Source organism: Babylonia areolata, chromosome 10 (genome assembly GCF_041734735.1).
Source record: "Babylonia areolata isolate BAREFJ2019XMU chromosome 10, ASM4173473v1, whole genome shotgun sequence".
In the NCBI taxonomy this organism is placed as follows: domain Eukaryota; kingdom Metazoa; phylum Mollusca; class Gastropoda; order Neogastropoda; family Buccinidae; genus Babylonia; species Babylonia areolata.
Genome location: NC_134885.1, coordinates 37,616,468 through 37,639,425, shown reverse-complemented (window position 1 = coordinate 37,639,425; position 22,958 = coordinate 37,616,468). Strand labels below are relative to the sequence as shown.

The following is a 22,958-nucleotide window of genomic DNA, read 5'->3' as shown; positions in this document are numbered from 1 at the left end:
TTGGTGATTGCAGTGGCCATACTACCTCATCTTTCTTGGTGATTGCAGTGGCCATACTACCTCACCTTTCTTGGTGATTGCAGTGGCCATACTACCTCACCTTTCTTGGTGACTGCAGTGGCCATACTAACTCATCTTTCTTGGTGATTGCAGTGACCATACTACCTCACCTTTCTTGGTGACTGCCGTGGCCATACTACCTCACTTTTCTTGGTGATTGCAGTGGCCATACTACCTCACCTTTCTTGGTGACTGCGGTGGCCATACTAATATACCTCAGCCTTTCTTGGTGACTGCAGTGGCCATACTACCTCATCTTTCTTGGTGACTGCGGTGGCCATACTACCTCAGCCTTTCTTGGTGACTGCGGTGGCCATACTAATATACCTCAGCCTTTCTTGGTGACTGCAGTGGCCATACTACCTCATCTTTCTTGGTGACTGCAGTGGCCATACTACCTCATCTTTCTTGGTGACTGCAGTGGCCATACTACCTCATCTTTCTTGGTGACTGCAGTGGCCATACTACCTCATCTTTCTTGGTGATTGCAGTGGACATACTACCTCAGCCTTTCTTGGTGATTACAGTGGCCATACTACCTCCACGGCTGTTCGCTGCCTACAGAAACCTAGCCATTTAGTTTTCACAGAACTTAGTTGCTGAGGCAGCAGAGTACTAAAATTAGCCAGTACCTTTGCACTGGTTGCCGCGCGCACGCAGTGCGGGTTGGTTCCAGACATCTGGTCAGTGGCAGAGTACAGCGCTTCCATGCTTACAGCAGGACATTCATTGTATTTTTTCACTGACATCTGATTATATTACCCGTTTTTGCGGAAAACGAGCTTCTGTGGTGATTATACCTTGATGCATTCAAGTACCTGGGTGTGTAAACTTTGTGAGTAGGTGATCAAATATTTCGAGTTTCAACACTGTGTTGGAATCCAGGACTTAACACTCAATGCCTGCGTTGAAAGTGACGCTCTGTGGCATGTGTGAAAAGTGAAAAAATCCTCACGTGGTGACTATGTTTGCAAGTGATTTGTGACTGAAGGACACAACGTTTAATGTGCTAAGTTCTGCAGATTTATATTTGGTGTCTCATCTCTTTGTAGTCAAAATTTGATTTTCGAGTTATAATATTATCCTGCACATAAAGAGGTATAAATTCTGTTAATTTTAGCGAAAATCAAAGCGTGCGCCATTTCGTAGAGGTCAAGGTTCAGCTTGCGTGGCGCCCTGCGCATGGTGTGAATCATAGGTGGTGCCAGCCACAGTAAGGGCGATTCAGCACGCAAGGATACATTGCCGTCCGCAGAACGCGGTTTGTTCATGTGTGACCTATTTCCACATTGCTTAACTGAAGCATTATTCAAGTTCCAATTCTCTCACAAATAGTTTATTTTGTACTAACTGTAGTTAACGTGCATTACTTAATTCTGTGTAACCACTCTCCCTCTTCCTCTCTCCTCTCACTCGATCTCTCTCTCTCTCTCTCTCTCTCTCTCGTGTGTGTGTGTGTGTGTAGCCACATGCTCAGACTGAACTCCTTATGCAGAATATGTGTCAGCAGAACAAGACAAATTAAAAGTAAACAGCCTGTGTATCTTTGCAAAACGTATGCATCAGAATTGCAACAGTTGTACGGACTTGTAATTTCTGAGGAAACAAATGGGAAATTGTACTCTGATACATTGTGTAGCAAATGTTATTGGCGTTTGAAGAATATACAAAAAACTGCAGTTCCATCACAAGGTGTTCTACACACAGTAAAAGAGCAGATTGAAAGCACACACAGTGTATGGACACAGTTTGACCCCACAATTGGAGAAGCTGATTGTTCTGTATGTCATGCCTTTCTGGAGAGGTCCAAACCATTCAAACGTGTTAAAAAATCCCAGAAACTGACATCTACAAATCAGAACTTTCCAGTCAGTTCAAGAGAGGTGTGTGTGGCTGATGGTAGTACAAGTGACACAGTTGAGCTTCTTGACAACACTGACAATGTTGTAGATAAGGCTTGTGCCAACACCATGACTGCAGCACATGAGAATGTCTGCAACAGCAGTCTCACTGCTGTCACTGTAAATGACACAGTTGTCAACAGCAATGTCACTGACACAGATGAAAGTGTTTGTCACACAGATTTCAGTTTTGCCAGTGACAAAGCTTGTGAAAGCAGCATTTCCAGTGCAAACAAAAATATTAATGACAGCACAGTCAGTGACACAGTTTGTGATAACAGTAGTATCAGCAGCAGCAGTGAGACTGAGAATGTCACTGATGTCAGTGAGAACATCTGTAATGGCAGCATAAATGAAAGATTATGTGACAGCAGTGTCACTGATTCAAACTCACAGTTTGAGCCAGAAGTGCCTTCGACACCTCATGTGAAACCTGTAGTAAGGTGTCTTCGTGAATATCTAGATGATCGTAGGCTACAGAAGAGTGCCAGTGGTAGCAGTGAAATTGGCATAAGTGACACAGATAAGTCTAAGGACATGGTGAATGGAAAGCAAACAGAACAGGCAACTAAACTGCATTCAAACGCAACAGTGAAAGACAGGTCATCTCAGACTGACAACACAAAACAAGTACGTCCATTTGAACAGGTGCAAAGATCACTGGAACTGACAGATATTGTAAAAAAATATATGACCCTCTTCGTTCGTAAAACAATGGCAGAGTCAAGTGATAAACAGACTGTGGTTTGTAAAACAGGGGGTCAGCCACTCGTGCTAAAAAAAAAAAAAAATCACCATACCTAGAAAACCTTCAGCCATTGCCAGTACTCCAACAAGGAAAAAAAGAATGAATCAGCTGAATAGTATTCGGAAAGAAACTTCGGGTTCTTCAGAGGCTGACTTGGTAAAGCAGCAAAGCACAGAGCTGCGATTCACAAAGAAAAGGAAACGGACAGAAATACTGGAAGTTGCTGGGTGTGGGAAGGGACACATTGATTCCATGCAGGCAGTGAAACTCAGAACCACATTATCACTGAGCTGACAAAACTGAGGATGCTAAAGAAGCAGACTAGAAAATTAGGGATAACATTTGAAACTGAACAAAAAGAGAGAGAATTTCAACAGGAGCTATTGTGTGGAGAAATCCACGTCAGCCAACTTAGACTAATATTTAATGATCAGTTGACAAACAGAGACATAGTGAAGGCAAGATATGTTGCATGTGTGGCAGACTTACCAACGTTTGTCTCCAATCTGCTGAACCAATATGAAGAAATGAACAAGCTGACATGGCACAATCACACCATTCCTCAAGATGAAATTTGGATAAAGATTGGAGGAGATCATGGAGGTGGCAGCTTCAAACTAGTTCTGTCTGTTGGAAATGTTGAACACCCAAATGCTAAAGAGAATTGCTTCCTGATTTGCATTGTAGAAGCCAAAGACAGCAGTGAGAACATCAGAAGAGTTTTAGATCCATTCCGAGAGCAGATCAGGCGCACTGACTCGATGGACTGGAAAGGGAAAAAAGTGAAATTGTTTCTTTTTGGAGACTACGATTTTCTGACGAAAATGTATGGTTTGTCAGGAGCACAGAGTTGCCATCCTTGTCTCTGGTGTGAGGTCACAAAAACAGAATTTCAGATCAGTCCTGAACACCGGACGGCAGTCCCACTTAGAACTCTGAAAAGCATAAGAAGAGACCATGCCAGGTTCAGAGAAACAGGTGGAAGGAAAGAAGATGCAAAGAATTTCAGAAATGTTCTTCCCAATGTCTGGGACATGAAGGTGAATCGTGTGGCTCCACCCTACCTTCACATCCTTTTAGGAATTGTGAAAAAGCACAATGACCTTTTGGAAGATGAGTGCTATGACCTGGATAAAAGGATAGCATGTGCTCTAGCTAAAGAGGAAAATCCATCACTGAAAGGCACAAGTGTAGGATTCAGAAAAGCTGTCAGGCAGGTGAAGCGCCTCTGTGACAGACAGAAAACAAAGACCCCTTCCTTGAGAGGCCTTCAACCTTTCAGGAAACATGAGGGACCAGTTGTAGACAGAATAGAGCAGGTGCTGAACAAATACAACATTGGCAGACAGGCCTACTTCAGTGGTATATTTGTTGGCAATCACTGCAATAAATATTTGCAACCAATGGTATTCACTGATATTTGTGAGAGTATAGAAAGGAGAGCATATGAACTGACTGATGATCATGAAGTTCACCAAGTTGCCACTGCAATCAGAAGGAAATACCTCATGCTGAATCAGCACTTTTCCATGGTGCATCAACTTGTATCATCAAAAAAGCTGATCTGCAGAAATGAACTTGGTGAGATTGAAGAGGCCATCAAAACATACATGAGTGTGTTCAGGTCATACTTCAGTCATTGCGCAAGTGTCACACCAAAACAGCACATTGTTGAAGAGCATTGTGTGGAGTGGATAAGGAAGTGGGGGTTTGGACTGGCCTTACATGGAGAGCAGGGAGGAGAAGGAATGCATGCCACTGTCAATCAGCTGAAGCGCAATTCATGGGCCATAAAAGAACATAATGAGAGACTTAAAAAAGTGATGAAAGATCAGTGGACCCTGGCATCCCCCAAACTGCATGACACAGTCCAAAAGAAGAGAAGATAGAAAGAGTGATTGAATAGATTGTCATCAACTGAAAATAATCACTTGACTTTCTTCGTCCACTTAGGAATGTGTCAAGGCAAGGCAAAATGATATTTATTCAGTGCAACAAAGTAAGGTTAATCACCTGTTTTTCCATCTGGCCCCCAGAAAAATAGAAGACAAGGTATTAAAGAAAGAAAGAAAAGTGTAGCATGACTACCTAACATTACAAGCAATACAGTGTGTGTGTGTGTGTGTGTGTGTGTCTCAATATATATTGAAAAAGTAACATTGAGTTCGCAATCAAAGTCTGATTTATTCTCATAACTCGTCTTCATATCAGGTGTTTTTTTCTGTTTGAAATTGTACATAATGCATGTGTGTGTGTGTGGATGGGTGGGTGGAAAAAAGTATCCTCGAGTTCTCAATGTCTCTTTTATTCTCATAAAATCTTCATCAGGTATTTTTTTCTCATTGATATTGCACATAACTGCATGTCTGTTTCATTCTGGCTACTATCTATAGGTCCATGCTTATTTCATTCTTGCTACCATACAATGATACATAGCGCTGTGTCTGATTCATTCTTGTAAATGAACACAATTTAGTATTTGATTCCTCTAAGTGTACATAGCTCCATGTTGCCTTGTAACTGTGATTAACACTGTGTTGGTTGTTCCTATTACTGTACATAACTCTTTTTATTTCCTTTTATTGCCTGAGAACTGCACCACTGTGGCAACTGATTATGTTTGAATGAGAAGCCAACACTGCAGAACTGCAAGGGAGTGAAAAACATTTCTTTGTGTTGAAATGTATTATCTCAGATCCCATGACATGTGCAAAGAACAAAAGAAAGAAAAAACAAGCATGTTAGTCAGATAATGCTAATGGACAATAGCTTGTCCTAATCTGCATTCTTGACCATGCACCTGTGGAGTATCATGTCAACATATATAGTGATCAGTGTGTGATGTGGCAGCAGTTGTCTGTTGATTGTTGGAATCAGAAGACATTCATTTCACCATTGGTGAGTACAAGCATGTGTGTGTGTATGTGTGTGTGTGTGTGTGTGTGTGTGTGTGTGTGTGTGTGTGTGTGAATGCATTTTGGTCTGATTATCAATTATGCATGTTACATGCATAACATATTAGAAGCATGTTGCAGGCAGATCATGTATGTGTGTGTGTGTGTGTGTGTGTGTGTGTGTGTGTGTATGAATGCATTTTGGTCTGAGTGGTTAAAGCGTTGGACTTTCAATCTGAGGGTCCCGGGTTCGAATCACGGTGACGGCGCCTGGTGGGTAAAGGGTGGAGATTTTTACGATCTCCCAGGTCAACATATGTGCAGACCTGCTAGTGCCTGAACCCCCTTCGTGTGTATATGCAAGCAGAAGATCAAATACGCACGTTAAAGATCCTGTAATCCATGTCAGCGTTCGGTGGGTTATGGAAACAAGAACATACCCAGCATGCACACCCCCGAAAACGGAGTATGGCTGCCTACATGGCGGGGTAAAAACGGTCATACACGTAAAAGCCCACTCGTGTGCATACGAGTGAACGCAGAAGAAGAAGAAGAAGTCTGATTATCAATAATGCATGTTACATGCATAACATATTAGAAGCATGTTGCAGACAGATCATGTGTGTGTGTGTGTGTGTGTGTGTGTGTGTGTGTGTGTGTGTGTTGTGGTTTTTCCACCCTCACACAATCTGACACTGCTCGCCTCCCTATCCCAGTCTATCCATTTTCTTTCTTTTTTCATGTTATCACAATTTTTGTCATTCTTTTCATTTAACATTATGTAAAAGTGTGTGTTTGGGCGGGGGGGGGGGGGGGGGGGAGGGAGGTGTAAACGTATTTTTGTTTGTTTATCAATAATGCATGTTGCATGCACAACATATTAGAAGCATGTTGCAGGCAGACCGTGTGTGTGTGTGTGTGTGTGTGTGTGTGTGTGTGTGTGTCACAGTGTGTATGTTTGTGTGTGTGTGTGTGACAGTGTGTAGGTGTGTGTGTGTGTCACAGTGTGTATGTGTGTGTGTGTCTCACAGTGTGTATGTGTGTGTGTGTGTGTGTCACAGTGTGTGCTGTGGTGTTTCCACCCTCACACAGTCTGACACTGCTCCACTCTCTGTCTCCATCCACTTCCTTTCTTTTTTCATTGTCTGAGATTTTGTTTGTTATTCTGCCCATTTGCCATTATGTGAAAGAGAGAGAGAGAGAGAGAGAGAGAGAGAGAGAGTGTGTGTGCGCGCGATGCGTGCCTGTTTATGGTGTTTGTGTGTGTGAGAGAGAGAGAGGGAGGGAGGGAGAGAGAGAGGGAGAGAGAACTCAGAACTCATTTAATTGTTGTAAAACCCATCCCACCATCTCTTTCTCTCTGTGTGTGTATGTGTGTGGGTGTTTAGTTCATTTCACTGTTTGCTTTTTTCCTGACATTGTATTCAAAATGTGGAAATTGTTCATAATATGTTAAAAATGTGAGAAGTGCTTGAAACTCACTTGTTTTTGTTTGTTTGTTTTTTTATATATAAAAAAACAACAACTTTTCTACCAATAGATAACTTCCGTTATTCAAGTGCTTAATGTGAAGAGGAAGTGGATTTATACTGTTCATTTTTCTCTCTCTTATTTCTGCCTGTTTTAGAAACCAACGTTTTGTGCGTTTTACGTTTCATTTTGAATAGCTCCCTTCACACAGTTGAATTGTTGCCAGTTTCCATCTTTCGTGTGTGTGGGCAGTGTAACATTAATAAATAGCAGTTATCTCAAGAGTGGTGGTGTGTCCATCGAGATCGATGATGACCATCGTTGTCATCCAGCTGGGGGATTGGGGGAGGGTGGTGGTGGGGTGGGGGGGAGGATGCTCATGAATCTATCTGTGAATGCGCAGATGGCTGAATAGTCCAATCTGCGCACGAAATGTTCGCTGACAGTTGGGGCAGACAAACACAGGCATACCATTGTCAGGGAGCTTGTTTGCCCGTGAATTTCTGGCCTGCCTCTTCTGAACAGCTGCAGCAGTCCTGTTGGCCTCGCACAACTTGGCGCCTTTGTGCACAGCAGCGCGCCATTTGTCACGGTCCACTGCAGATTCCTCCCAGGAGTCAGGGTTGATATCAAACGCTTTCAGAGAGACTTTCAGAGTATCTCTGAAGCGCTTCTTCTGACCTCTGTGTGATCTCTTCCCTTGTTGCAGCTCGCCATAGAAGAACCTTTTGGGCAGCCGATGGTCTGGCATACGCGCCACGTGTCCAGCCCAGCGAAGCTGGGACTGCATCAGGATGGTGAAGATGCTGGGAAGGGTGGCTTTTGCGAGCACCTCTGTGTCTGGGGTCCTGTCTTGCCACTTGATGTTCAGTAGCTTCCTGAGGCATGTTGTGTGGAAGTGGTTCAGCTTCTTGGCATGTCGTTGGTACACTGTCCAAGTTTCGCAGGCGTACAGTAGTGTGGGGAGAACTACTGCTCTGTAGACCTTTAGCTTGGTCTCAAGACTAATGCCTCTCAAGAGTACCGTCGCGCGGAAGTCCCTGCTGCCCCTGCATCAAGCTCGGCCTGTCTGCGCGCATGTGTGAAGCACAGACAAGAGGCCGGCTTGGCATTACCCTCCGTGCTCGCGCGGTGTACCGCGCGGGTGTTTAGCTACGCTGGTTTCATGTTACTATTTTTAGCAGAGAACACTGGCCCAACTAAAAGCTTTCGGGCAAACAGCGCGGCCTCAGCCTTTCTTGGTGACTGCAGTGGCCATACTACCTCACCTTTCTTGGTGATTGCAGTGATCATACTACCTAATCTTTCTTGATGATTGCAGTGGCCATACTACCTCATCTTGGCCATACTACCTCATCTTTCTTGGTGACTGCGGTGGCCATACTACCTCATCTTTCTTGGTGACTGCAGTGGCCATACTACCTCATCTTTCTTGGTGACTGCAGTGGCCATACTATCTCACCTTTATTGGTGACTGCAGTGGCCATACTATCTCACCTTTATTGGTGACTGCAGTGGCCATACTATCTCACCTTTCTTGGTGACTGCAGTGGCCATACTATCTCACCTTTATTGGTGACTGCAGTGGCCATACTATCTCACCTTTATTGGTGACTGCAGTGGCCATACTATCTCACCTTTATTGGTGACTGCAGTGGCCATACTATCTCACCTTTCTTGGTGACTGCAGTGGCCATACTACCTCATCTTTCTTGGTGACTGCAGTGGCCATACTATCTCACCTTTATTGGTGACTGCAGTGGCCATACTATCTCACCTTTCTTGGTGACTGCAGTGGCCATACTATCTCACCTTTATTGGTGACTGCAGTGGCCATACTATCTCACCTTTATTGGTGACTGCAGTGGCCATACTATCTCACCTTTATTGGTGACTGCAGTGGCCATACTATCTCACCTTTCTTGGTGACTGCAGTGGCCATACTTCCTCAGCCTTTTTTGGTGACCATACTACCTCAGCCTTTCTAGGTTCTTGGCGTTCCTCCTCTTTGATTCCATTTTGGTTTGTTATCTGCAGTTGTTGGACATCAGTATTGGAGTCATTTTCGACTTTATTAGATCTCAGCCACACTCCTTTGTCACCACTCCTAAAAAGTCCTATGAATTTTTTTGTTTGTTTTGTTTTGTTTAAATTGTCATGGTGCATTTGTAAGAGAGGAAGTGTGTGTGTGTGTGTGTGTGGGTGCGCGCGCACGCGTGTGCGTGCGTACATGCGTGCGTTCATGCTTGAGTGTGTGTTTGTAACTATGAAAATAAAAACTTTGCTGTTATAGTTAGTTTTGGATCTAGCAATGTATATATTGATGAAACTGATCTTCAGCTATGTATATATCTATAAAAGTGATCTTTGGTTTCTTTTGCTTAAAAAAAAAAAAATTTTTATATTATTTTATGGATACAGTGTCTGTGTAATACAACGGACACATCACACTTCTTTTTCGACTGACATAATGTATAATTATGTGTATTGTGTGTACTGCATGTATGTGTCACTGTGGATGGATTTGTATACATGTATATGAATGTGCATGCTGGGACATGTCGTACAGGTACATATTGACAAGTGGGAGTCAGGACGTGGGATTTATTTTGGTTACGACAGCATGCCTGTTGGTGTGACAACTGTCTCCCCTGACAGCTTGGCTTTGGCTTTGTGGTCGGGTAGAATGACATGGCCAGCCTGGATCTGTCCTTCATGTACAGTCTGCTCTGGTGTCAGGGTATGGTATCTTTTTCATGTGTCACTTCACTTGATTGTTGTCTTTGTGTTGTGTATACATTTTTTTTTTTTTTTATAGAGATCACATGTGTGCATGCAGATGAAGACAGACACACAGTGAGGGAGAGAGCATGTCATTATGCATTATGTATTGCATGCACATTCACACTCACACACAGACACACAGACACTCACACAGACACACACACACACACACACACACACACACACACACACACACACACATGTGTACACATGCTAACACACATACATGTTCATGCATAAGCACACATACATGCACACATAGAGTGTGTATTTGTGTACGTCTTTGTGCATGTCGAGTTAGTCTGCAAGAATGTGCTTGTAAACATGAATGTTCATTTGAACTGATAAAAACACATGCAAACATACAAGTTCTACAAAGTTACACACACACATACACACACACATACACACACACACACACACACACACACACACACACACTCACACATGCACACACACACACACACACACACACACACACACACACACACACACACACACACACACACACTCACATGCACACACACACACGCATACACACACACACACACACACACACACACACACAATAGATGCATATGCAGGGTATCAGTTTTGTGCCTGTCATTGGTCATTGATCATACAGGTTTGAAATGACCCATTGATGTGGCATCAACTCAGTCACATGACTGTTGATTTTTTGGAAAGTTGGTCAGGCTGATAGAGCTTTTAAAGGTTTCTCATTTTGAGTCTTTTCAGGCTGTGAGCGAACTAAGTACGCTGCTGCATTAAAGTTAGCTGGGCCACAGGCGCCCGACTGTGATGTTGTAATAGTCTGGCATAAATTTGAAGGAAGTTCCAGGGCAGCTCTCCAGTTGATTCTAGGCTTTCCTGTATTGATTTTGACCGCTTCTTTTACCTTCCTCTTCCAGGAATGGGTTTCAGTGCACAGCACTGCAGTCCCCTCCATGTCAGGACTATGACTCTGCCTTGAAAGATGCTCATGGAAAGCTGTCACTTCTGGTTAGATGTTCCTTGAAACGTTTGTCCAGTGGTGTCTCAGTTTTACCTGTAAAGTTCTCCTCGCAGTCAGTGCTCTGAATGTGGTAGACAACCTTGCTCAAATTTGCTCACATCATTCAGGGATACATGTAATCTAGAGTTATTTTGATAAGAGCTGGATTAAAAAAAATCAAAACATGGACAAAAATGGGCCCATCTGGCCCACAAAGTATGGTGAAGGTTATGTATTGGAAGAAAATCATGTGCATAGATTTATTACCGTGTTTGTTCCACCAAATACGTTCATGTGTCACTCACATGCATACAGTCACATTCAGTCGTTCTTTCTCTTCCTCTCTTTGTGTATTTTACCATTTGTCAGTCTGTCACGCACTGTCACACACACACACACACACACACACACACACACACACACACACACACACACACACACACACACACACACTCACAAGCACACCACCCATGCCCTCCCCCCGCCCCCCTCACACATACACCCCACATCCACCCATACCCACCCTAAACACCCACCCCAAACACACCACACACACAAGCACACGCGCGCACGCATGCACACACGCGCGCACGCATGCACACACACACGCACGCACGCACACACACACACACACACACACACACACACACACACACACACACACACACACACACACATGGATTGCAATGATTTGTCTGCCACTAGCCAGGAGAGCTTTGCAAACTCAGATTTCTGCTGATAATTAGACATCTTTAATTCAGTTTGTCAGTCAGTTTTATTCAAACTGCTATACTTTCCAAAACTGAAGCAGAATTTCACACACACACACACACACACACACACACACACACACACACACACACACACCACACACACACACACACACACACACACACACACACACACACACACACACACACACACATATGTATTTATTTACATACATGCACAAACACACACACATATACACATACACACAGAGGAAGATATAATCACTGATAGGAGAAATGTAAATGACTGAATAAATGAACAGGTATTAGAAAGAAAAAAACTCAACAAGAACAACAACAAGAAAACAATGACAATGAAAGTAAAAATGCCTGTGTTTAAAGCAGCCTGAAAACATGGCTGATGGCTGAAACCCTTGTTTCTGATTCCATCCCTGTTGACATGTCCAACACTAAAAACACCATGGTTTAACCCAGGTTACAGCCACCATGCATGATCTCAAGACCACCACAATAAACAGCACTTGGCCCTCAGCAGTTGTTTTTTTTCTTTTCCTTCAGGACAACAATAAGGTTGGAGCAGCACTTCGTGACCTGAGAGAGAACCATCGTGTGGGGCTGGCCCTGGATTCTGCACACTGTCTGCATCTCTATGTGGACGGTCAGGATCAGGGAATCGCTGCCCGTGGCCTGACAGATCCCTGTTACGCCATGTTTGACGTGGTGGACTAGTACGAGCAGGTGAGGGCGAGTTTTTCCTTCCTTCTGCATCGGTGAGCTGCTCCTCTCACATTCACTCGCATCTGTGAGTCGGCTTTTGCATGTATGACTGTTTTCACCCTGCCATGTAGGCAGCCATACACCGTTTTCAAGGGTGTGCAAAGTGGAAATGTTCATGTTTCCTTAACCCACCTAACGCTGACTTAGATAACAGGGTCTTTAATGTGTGTATTTGATCTTCCGCTTGTGTATATTAATGCAAGGGGTTCAGGCACTAGCAGGTCTGAAAGAGTTTGGAATAATCTCCATCCTTAACTGACCAGGCGCTGACACCTGGATCGAACCCAGGACCTTCTTGTTGAAAGTCTAATGCTCTACACACTCTGTTATTGCATTTGATGGATTTGGGCATAAACTCATTCATTTTTTTGTCACGTGAAAAGTAGTAGTATTTTGTTGAGGTTTGTGATAGAACAAGATCCTCACTTGTTGTTTGCTTGTTTTTTTCTTATGCATATTCACACACAAAATGAGCACATGCAGGTATTCTTACACATGCACATTTTCACACACATGGAGAGGAAGACACACCATGAACTGTTTTGTTCTGATAAACAGAAGTGACATCAGTGAATTCAAGAGGACAGATGACCAGAAAAGATAAAGAACAGACAGGTCAAACATTTAAAAGACAGCGCAAAGAAAGGAGAACTTCTGTCCAGTTCAAAGTGAGCGCGTTCTGATTGGTTAGCTGTGATGAATTGAATCTGTCTGTTTTTTTTCTGTCGTCTTCCAGTCAGTTCATCCCTCAGTGGGCTTCACTCGTTTGTCTCAAACTGTCCATAGGTGATTGGGATCTAAAGTCTGAAATAATCAGCTGCATTTATGTATATTTCATGATGATGAAGGCATTTCTCAGTCAACAGAAGACATGTTTCCTGTTGTTGTTGTTTTTAAACTGTGTACACATCCCAAAGAAAAATTGAAAAAAAAAAAAGAATTAGCTTCCTCGTTTTGCCTTGAATCCATGGGTGAAAAAAAAATCTCACTTGCCTGGCCTTGTATACATGGGTCATTGAACACACACACACACACACACACACACACACACACACACACACACACACACACACACACACACACACACACACACACACACACACACACACCACACACACACACACCACACACACACACACACACTATGAACACACACACACACACACACACACACACACACACACACACACACACACAAAACACACACACACACACACACACACACACACACACACACACACACACACACACACACACAAACACACACACACACACACACACACACACACACACACACACACACACACACACACACACACACACACACACAAACACACACACACACACACACACACACACACACACAACACACACACACACACACACACACACACACACACACACACACTACGAACACACACACACACACACACACACACACACACACACAACAAACACACGAACACACACACAAACACACACACACAACAAACACACAACACACACACACACACACACACACACACACACACGCACACTACAAACACACACACACACACACACATACAAACTAACTCTCACACTCTCTGTTTACTTCCAGATTACAGCCCTGCCACCAACCAGACTGGGGCTTTGAAAGGTGGATGATGCCGTGGAGAAAGACGTGATCAGTGTTCCTGTCAGGAGCTGTGGGTCAGGCATCGGATCTGAGAGATGAAGCATCTTGCTTTTTGTGGACCTTTCCGTAGCTGGACCGAGAACTTGTTCTTTTTGGATGCCCTGTGTTGTGTGAATGAAAACGTTTCACGGAGGAGAAAGTTGTGTGTGTGTGCGTGGATTGAGAAACCGTTCAGAGACCAAGATGTTGTGTGTTGTAGATAAACATTCATTTTGGAGTGCCTTTATGAATGAAACATGTGTTTTTGCTTGGACAGAGAACTGATCATTTGGAGTGTGATTTAAAGAATGCTTTATGAAAGAGAAATTTCCAATGGTTTGTTAGTTGAAATAATACTAGAAGATGAAGAATTCATTTCGAATGAGAAATTTATGGTTTGTGAGTGGAAATAGTAGTAGTAAATGAAGACTCCATTGTGAATGAGAAATTGCTCATGGTTTGTTAGTAGAAGTAATATGAAGAATGCATTGTGAGTGAGAATTTGCTTGTGGTTTGTCAGGAGAAATAATACGAAGAATTTATTGTAGATGAGATTTTTTTTAATGGTTACTTAGTAATGAAATAGTAGTAGATGAAGAATGCATTGTAAATGAGAACTATTTATGGTTTGTTAGTAGAAATAATATGGAGAATGCATTATTGTAAATGAGAAAATTCTTATTGTTTGTTTGTAGAAATGATAGTAGTAGATGAAGAATGCATTGTGAATTGATTATTGTTTGTTAGTAGAAATTATATGGAGGATGCATTGTAAATGAGACATTTCTTGTGATTTGTCAGTAGAAATATTGGCAGTGGATGAAGAATGTATTCTGAATGAGAAATTGCATATGATTTGTTAATAGAACTAATAGTAGTAGGTGAAGGATGCATTGTGAATGAGAATTTAATTACGGTTTGTTTGTGGAAAAAACAGAAGTAGAAAAAGAAATTGTTAATGAGAAATTTCTTACGGATTGTTTGTAGTAGTGATAATAGTAGTAGATGAGGGATGCATTGTGAACGAGAAACTGCTTATGGTTTGTTTGTAGAACTAACAGAGTAGACAAAGAAATTGTTAATGAGAATTTTCTTACAGTTTGTTTCTAGAACTAACAGGAGTAGATGAGGGATGTATTGTGAACGAGGAAAGGCTTATGGTTTGTTTGTAGAAATAATAGTAGAAGTCAAATTCATTGTGAGTGAGAAATATTTTATGGTATGCTCGTAGTAGGACTTGTAGATTGAACTATTTTTAAGAAGGCTCATGGCTGTGTGTCAGTTCTTTTAGTTTCAAATGTTTATGATTTGATGCAAATTTACTAGACTTGGGGCGTGCATTCAGTAATGAACAACTCTTGTTAGCAAAAGTAAAGTTATTGGTGGTTGTGCTGAATTGTCTTCATTTTAAAATACACATTTTCCCTTCACTGTTTCTGCATTTGTAACTGGGTTCTCAGTAGTTTACTGGTATCAGCATAATTTTTTTCATGATCTTGTAATCTGTATCAAATTACCCCTTGGTCTTGACATTTTAGCACTAAATATTCCAGTCATTCTTTGCATGACATCAGAACAATTTTTCAATATATATATTGTTATAGTGTGCCGGCAGTGTGACCCCCACCACCCACACTCTGTCTCCCTTCCCTCCCCATCCCTTCACCCCACCCCCCACCCCCACCCACACCCCTTCTTATCTCCCTTCCCGCTCTGTCCAAAGTGAAGTCTTTGAGGTCGCGCCGACACCATGCCACCCCCCCTCCTTCCACCCTCCCGCACTCCCACTCCCAAGTCGGCTGTCTTTGGTCAGCAAGTCCGCATCACCCGGCCCAGTCGTTGAAACACGTCCGGTTATGTGATGTCTGCCGCAATCCCCGTGCTGAACTAGATGTCAGTGTGTTCAAAACATGCTAGTGTCAGCATGTCAGAACATCCCTTGTGGCGGCCTGTCTTTCAAGTCATTCCCCATCTCCCCTTTCACAAACACAGCTGAGGTAGATGGCAGGACTTTGGAACGTAAGCTAGGGAAAATTTATGCTAATGTGAACTTTGATCATGCCGGCTAACATGCAGAGAGTTGTATTGTCCTGTCTCCCCAATCTCTTTGTGACGTAAATGGGTGAACATCTCGTCATAGAATGCGTACAGCCATGTGGGTAGAATTGTAGCAAATCAGATCAATCTGTTGAATTGGACGAATTGGGATTAAGCAGTGAATCTGTCAGTCATTCACATAGCGTCACCAGGACAAGCAAAGATTGCTTATTTCAGTTCAACTAGTTGGGGGAGTGAGTGTTGCAGCTTACATTAGTATGCACAGTATGTTGTGGGAAGGGATAAAATCAGTCAGCACAGCCAGTTCTCAGCTTTCTCCCAGAAAAACTGACTGACACAGGCTGACTGACTGAACGGTGATGTGAGGTGCAAGGAAATCCTTGTTGGGCTGTGAGTACATGACTTGAAATGGTTTTATACTATGTTGATAACTTGGTTTTGTTGGGAACAATGTTTTGTGTCCGTGAACAGCCAGTTTAAGTTGATCTTGTGGCTGGTGGAAAGAAAAGGGGTTAATGTGTGGAGGGAAGTACTGGCCTGTATCTTTTGAGTCCCCCACACCCACTCTTCTGTTTTGTTACAGATATCTTGTTTTGTATTTTTGATGTATTACTTTTGTTTTGTATATAGTAGGTGGTGTTGGTTAAATGTGAAATGAACAGATCTATAGGCTAAGACATTGTCAGTGTGTGTTGAAGGATTTTTCATGTATGTGTGCACATGGGGGTAACAGCAAGTGTTGTGGAACACATGTTGATTTGTTGGTAGTTGTGGTAACATGTGTAGGAGTTGTGCTATGTGTCAGTGGTTTACTTTGTTCAGACAAAGTGGGAAGGAACATTGTAATGTGATTAATGAGTTGGTAAACTATGAGAGCACTGAGGGTCAGTGCTATGTTGCATATTGCTGTTTACCAGAGATATGTTGGAAGTAATGATTTCCATACATGTACTTGTGTCAGTGGGACAATTTGTAAAGGCAAAGAGGAGATTTGTTTGGTAATGGTAACACACAGTTTAATTGAATGATGGGTAACATGTGTTGAACACAGGGTTGTATTGGTCAGTGATATGTTTTGTACACAGTATGGTATGTCACTGCTGGTGGCAGGTTAGCTTGATGAAGTTTGTATTACCTCACATAGATTTATGTGTGAGAGGGGTGCATACTGGTGGACACGTGATGAAAGGTGCTGAGAGGGTATAGGCCTTTCATGTCAGCGATTTCCAGGTATTTTGAGAGTTTCTGACCTGGGTTTTGGTTTTGTGTTTTGTGTTCCAGGTGTGCTGCTTGTAGGTGCTGCTTTAGGTGTAGGGTGAACTTTTCACTAAGTACTTGAAGTAGGCAGTGTATGCTGCCTTAGTGTATGTTGCTTTCGCTAAGTAGGGTGAACTGCTTAGTGTATGTACTGCTTACCTATGTTTACTGTAAGTAAACACTCTGTAAAAACCACTCCATGTGGCCCTGCTATTAGTGTGAGGAGAGCAAGTGAGTGTGTGCATCATCAGTTGATCCTATATCCCCTGTCTACTCCCCTCTTTCTTGGAATAGAATCGAACCACCCTTTCAGTTGTTACAGTGTGTGTGTGTGTGTGTGTGTGTGTGTGTGTGTGTGTGTTTGCACCTTTTCTAATGGAATTGACAGCTGTCTTTTTAAGATAATGATTCTGAATCAAATTTCCATACTCCAGATGAGGTCTAACCAGTCCTTTACTAATTTAATAAATGTTTCTGTTTCCAAAGATCTTTTCATCAGTCCAGAAGTCTGGTTTGCTTTGTTGCTTGCTTTGTTTGTGAAAGTCAGAGGACAATGGAAGTCAAATACCTCGCCAACTTCCTTTTCTTTACATTTTCCTGCCAAAGCATCTTTAAGCTTCGCCTCATTCTTATGTTAGGATTTTGTTGTTGTTGTTTTTTTTAATGAGGGTGCATAACTTTAATTGGACATTGGAATATATGTTGCAGGTTTCTGACCAGTTCTGTGAACTTCTTAGTTCATGGGCTGCAACTCCCACGTTCCACTGTATACATGTATATCAGTGTGCTTTTACTTGTATGACCGTTTTTACCCCGCTATGTAGGCAGCCATACTCCGTTTTGGGGGGGTAGTTCTGTGAACAGTTTTGTTCTCTGAATTCTGCCTTTATTTTCAATGCAATAATGATTTCTGTTTTTAGGTATTTAAAGTGTAAGCGAAACGAGAACACTGAGGACCTGACCTATGTTGCAAGAACGATCTATCCAAGCAGCGCTATGTTCAGCTGTAACTCTTTAAATTTAGCATGCACTTAGCTAGGGAAAAAATATCTCAACTCTTGACTAAAATTGACAGTACTTTGATCGCTCGGTCATGCCATCTGGCAGCCCTTCATTTATTCATTTATAGTCTGTTCATCTGAGCTATTCCCCAGGTAGGCAGACTGTTGTGCAAAAGCCTCTTGTGTTTATAAAGTGCTTAGAGCTTGGTCCCTGACCGAGGATAGGATCTGTGTAAGCATCTAAATCATTCAATTATTTCATGTCAGCCAGGTGATGGTGTGTGAAGTGTTGGCCTAGGGGTAATGCGTCTGCTTAGGAAGCGAGAGAATCTGAGTACACTGGTTCGAATCACACCGGCAGTCGCTAGTATTTTCTCCCCCTCCACTAGACTTTGAGTGGTGGTCTTGATGCTAGTCATTCGGATGAGACGATGAACAGAGGTTCTGTGTGTAGCAAGCAATTAGCTGGGGGAGCCCAGTCAGCAACAGTTTTGATGTTGTAGGGAAAGACATCTGCACACACACACACACACACACACACACACACACACAAAGTCCAGCATAGTGGAGTCTTCCAAAACTATGTAAAAGATCAAAGTTTGGTTGCATGAGCAATCTTAGCAGCAGTAGTTTTCTTAAAGTTAGGAATTTTCCTACCTCTAAGCTAACTCCACTGACAGAGGAAATTTCTCAACACCAAGCAAACTTAGCTGTGCAAAGATCATTTAAACTACGGAGGTTTGTTTTGTACAGGTATATAGTTGAAGACGAGGCCATAGTTCAAGGCAAATCAGCAGAGATTTCAGTAAAATGTGTGTTCTTCAGTTAAAAGTCTATTTCCATAGTGTGATTTTTAGATGATTGTACCTTGAAATCGTTTCCTTGCAGCTTGAGATGTTTCTTGCACCGATGTCTGGATTTTGTATAAAAAACAAAAAAAGTGTACTTGCTTACGCATTACCCTCATGAATAAAGAATGTTACATACTATCCTCATTAATAAAGAGTTTGTTAACTATCAATAACGAGTTTACCTACTACCCTCATTAATAGAGATTTGTCTCATCTGGTACAAGGTCCTTCACATTTCCTCTCTGCATCTTGGGACATAGAGAGAGAGAGAGAGAGTGAGAGAGAAAGGGAGAGAGGGAGGGAGAGAGAGAGGTTTGGGGGGATGGTCTGATATTAATAATAATAATAATAATAAAGCCCCTCATGGTGGTGTTTAAACTTATTTCCAGAAGATTTCAAGACATACATTGTGTGATTCAATAGACGAGAGCAACACAACACATTATAATCAGGTACAACTTAGTTACTAATTTTTTTGTTGTTTTTTTTGTTTGTTTTTTTAATGCAATTCAACAACAAACTGTTCGACTACTACCAGTCTTCTTCTTGAAGTGACTTCATGAGCAAAATCAGTTTAAACATAGAAGGCTGGCAGTAATGATTCTGGGGTATTAAACAGTTCCCAAGGTCACTTGAATTTGGACAACAAAGTAAGAGAGAGAGAGAGGGGGGGGGGGGGGAGATCACAGACATATATATACACAGAGGGATTAGCACTGACCTAGAGAGGTTCAGGTTCAGACAGTGTATTCACAGAGATCATAGCAAGACGGACACAGACAGATGAATACACATGGAGAGACAGTCAAGAGAGTGAATGGATAGAAACAAAATGTGGTCAGTTTGAAATATCGACACTCCACACACACACACACACACACACACAAAGATATGAATTTTATTATACAACTCACAAAGCAAAACCAAACCAAAACAAAACTATTAATTCTATTACACAAATCACAAAACAAAACAAAACCAATATGAATTTTATTATACAAAATTAATCACAAACCAAAACCAAACCAAAACAAAACTATTATACACAAATCACAAAACAAAACAAAACCAATACGAATTTTATCATACAAATCAAAGCAAAACAAAACAACCATTTTGCTAACAGTGGATGAGTGTTGGGTTACTTCAAATTTTGCCCTGTTCAATGAGACTAATCAACAAAAACTATAAGCAGCAATGACACAAAGCAGCATGGACTACGACAGACGAACCCAGGGTGTAGCTGTGTATGGGGGTCTTGGAGTGAGTGGCGTGGGAGTAATGCCACTGAAACAGTGCACAATATGGAGCAGCAAAAAACAAACAAACAAACAAACAAAAAAGACAGAAAAAAAGACACAAAGCAGCATTTCAGATGGTTTCATGTCAACTGTATCGCAGATCCTAACTTTGAATTTTATTGCTTTGACATGAATAATGAACAACTGTAGTAGCGTGTTTTATCTGTATGGCAAATCTCAACTTTGTATAGTTCTGCACTGACATGAATGGAAAGAACAAATGTAGCATTACATTATTGTGTTTTTCGAAGAAAAGATTAAATTTTCAAATATCAAAATCTTCCCTAGATATAGAATGTCCCTCTCTGTCTCTCTGTCTCTGTGTGTGTGTGTGTGTGTGTGTGTGTGTGTGTGTCTGAGAGAGAGAGAGAGAGAGAGAGAGAGAGACTTTTGCTGATGTGCAGCGTCTTTATACAGACCAAAAAGATTTTATCACCCTGCCCAGTGTGTGTGTGTGTGTGTGTGTGTGTGTGTGTGTGTGTGTGAGTGAGAGAGAGAGAAAGAGAGAGAGACTTTTGCTGATGTGTAGCATCTTCATACAGACCAAAAAGATTTTATCACCCTGCCCAGTTGGGTTCCTCAAACACTTGTGGTAGCTGAGAAAATGCCAAGGTTAGATTTGAACACACACACACAACTAAAAGAAAAAACACAAAGACTTCATACACAGACATTCTGTACACACTTGAATCACAATTACTGAAACTAACACTGCACTGTCTATGACAGGGTGTCAGAATGCTATAGCCACACCCCCTCCAACCTTTTTTTTTTTTTTTTTTTCCTTTTCATGTTTCACCGGGTAATTTTGCTTCCACATTACAGGGGATTTTCAGACAATGATAAATAAGGATTGGCTGGACAGTCAGAATATGGAATGGCTTGACAGTCACGTGACTGGATCACTGGTGTTTTCTCCTGGAGCCACCCCCGAGGGTCATGATGAAATTTCTGGCAGCATGTGACGCTTTAACCCTTTGAGCCCTGACCACCGCTTTACCGGTGGTTGAGAAAAATTTACATAATGCCTAGCCACCGGTTGAGCGGTGCATAAACACTTGTGTCGTGTTTTGCCATTGGTTGACTTATATTGAAGAGCCAATCAGAAAAAACGTAATATTCTGACGTCAGTGGTCTTATTCTGCATCTGCTGCTGGTTGTGGGACAGCAGGGAAAGATCATCCGCAAAGTCCAGGTCATCCATTTGTTTCCACGGTGTCCACTGGACTCGGATTGTTTCTTCTCTGTTCTGTGAATGTTTTTAGAATACAATCAGTGACAAGTAGGAAGAAAAACATAAACAGGCAGTTTTACCTGACACCGGTCTTGACCTGAAACTGTCTGGCGAATGACTGTGGATGACTCTGCAACTCATTCGGCAAAGATATCTTCTTCCAGGAAAACAGAAATGTCACCAAAGCAGCAGAGGAGCACGGTTGAGACAAGGAAGAAATCTGGAAGAACCACAAAAGAAAACTGGAAGAGGTGAACGATAAAGAAGAGGATTGGTCTTGTTGCTTACTATGTCCTCAGCCATACAGTCGCACCAGTCTCCCTCACCAGCATATGCTGTAAGATGCAAGAACACATCCTCGCAAGCAACATCATGCGCCATCTGACCCAACATGAAATACTTGATAACTCACAACATGGGTTTAGAGCCAGAAGGAGTTGCGAAACTCAACTACTAACACTGTTCCAAGACATCGCCAAAAACCAGAACAGCAGACAGCAGACCGACATGGTAATTCTGGACTTCTCCAAAGCCTTTGACAAGGCCCCCCACAAACGCCTCCTTCGTAAGCTGGACCATTATGGTATACGAGGATGACGTTGGACTGGATCAAGGCCTACCTTTCCGACCGCACCCAAATCGTCGTAGTTGACGGCGAAAAATCTGAGCCAGCACCTGTCATCAGCGGAGTCCTACAGGGGACAGTTCTAGGCCCCATCCTATTTCTGATTTACATCAACGATCTGCCTCAGAACATCAAGGCCAATATTAGATTGTTCGCTGATGACTGTATAGTCTACTCTACCACCAAGACAATCCAAGACTGTAAAATGCTCCAATGAGACCTCAACACACTGTCTGACTGGGAACAGTGTTGGGGAATGGAATTCCACCCAGAAAAATGTAATGTCCTTACCTGTACAACATCAAGGAACCCCATCAGCTACAACTACAAATTAAAAGGACACACCCTCGAGCATGTTGACAACGCAAAAGATCTTGGCGTCGACATAAGAAATGATCTAAACTGGAAAGAACATGTTACAAGAGTCACCAATAAAGCCAATAGCATGGTAGGCTTCCTAAAAAGGAATCTAAAAACATCCAATAAAACCACCAAAGCCAATGCCTACCAAACTCTTGTACGCCCGTACCTGGAGTATTGCTCATCAGTCTGGAGCCCGTACAAAGAAGGCTAAAAGAACAAGATTGAAATGGTGCAAAGAAGAGCAGCACGTTA

The 22,958-nt window shown here is 42.3% G+C and overlaps 2 protein-coding genes and 1 long non-coding RNA gene across 4 annotated transcripts in view; 2 read left to right on the top strand and 1 right to left on the bottom strand.

The window, feature by feature from the left end:
• Nucleotides 1–22,958, top strand: part of LOC143286987 (uncharacterized) — an 87,676-nt gene that overhangs the window by 6,773 nt on the left and 57,945 nt on the right. Inside the window, exon 4 of the mRNA XM_076594978.1 lies at nucleotides 9,643–9,813. Coding sequence (XP_076451093.1) covers nucleotides 9,643–9,813 — 171 coding nt within the window. The remainder of the gene's footprint in view (nucleotides 1–9,642; nucleotides 9,814–22,958) is intronic.
• Nucleotides 6,456–8,798, bottom strand: LOC143286577 (uncharacterized). Of its 2 annotated transcripts, none has more exons than XM_076594192.1 (2): nucleotides 8,746–8,798; nucleotides 6,456–8,341 (listed from the first exon to the last, which is right to left on the bottom strand). In XM_076594192.1, the coding sequence occupies exon 2, from the start codon at nucleotides 7,861–7,863 to the stop codon at nucleotides 7,459–7,461; it is 405 nt and encodes a 134-aa protein (XP_076450307.1). In that variant the 5' UTR covers nucleotides 7,864–8,341; nucleotides 8,746–8,798; the 3' UTR covers nucleotides 6,456–7,458. The 2 variants fall into 2 exon arrangements, with proteins under 2 accessions (XP_076450307.1, XP_076450308.1); XM_076594193.1 differs by lacking the exon at nucleotides 8,746–8,798 and adding an exon at nucleotides 8,342–8,377 and having other exon boundaries at nucleotides 6,456–8,306.
• LOC143286985 (uncharacterized) lies at nucleotides 12,146–19,318 on the top strand. The gene is made up of 2 exons (XR_013055900.1): nucleotides 12,146–12,320; nucleotides 13,960–19,318. It is a non-coding gene; the product is annotated as an uncharacterized LOC143286985 (long non-coding RNA).

Excerpts from the sequence above, each read along its gene's own strand:
- LOC143286577 (XM_076594192.1), bottom strand. The coding sequence starts at position 7,863 with ATGCAGTCCCAGCTTCGCTGGGCTGGACACGTGGCGCGTATGCCAGAC.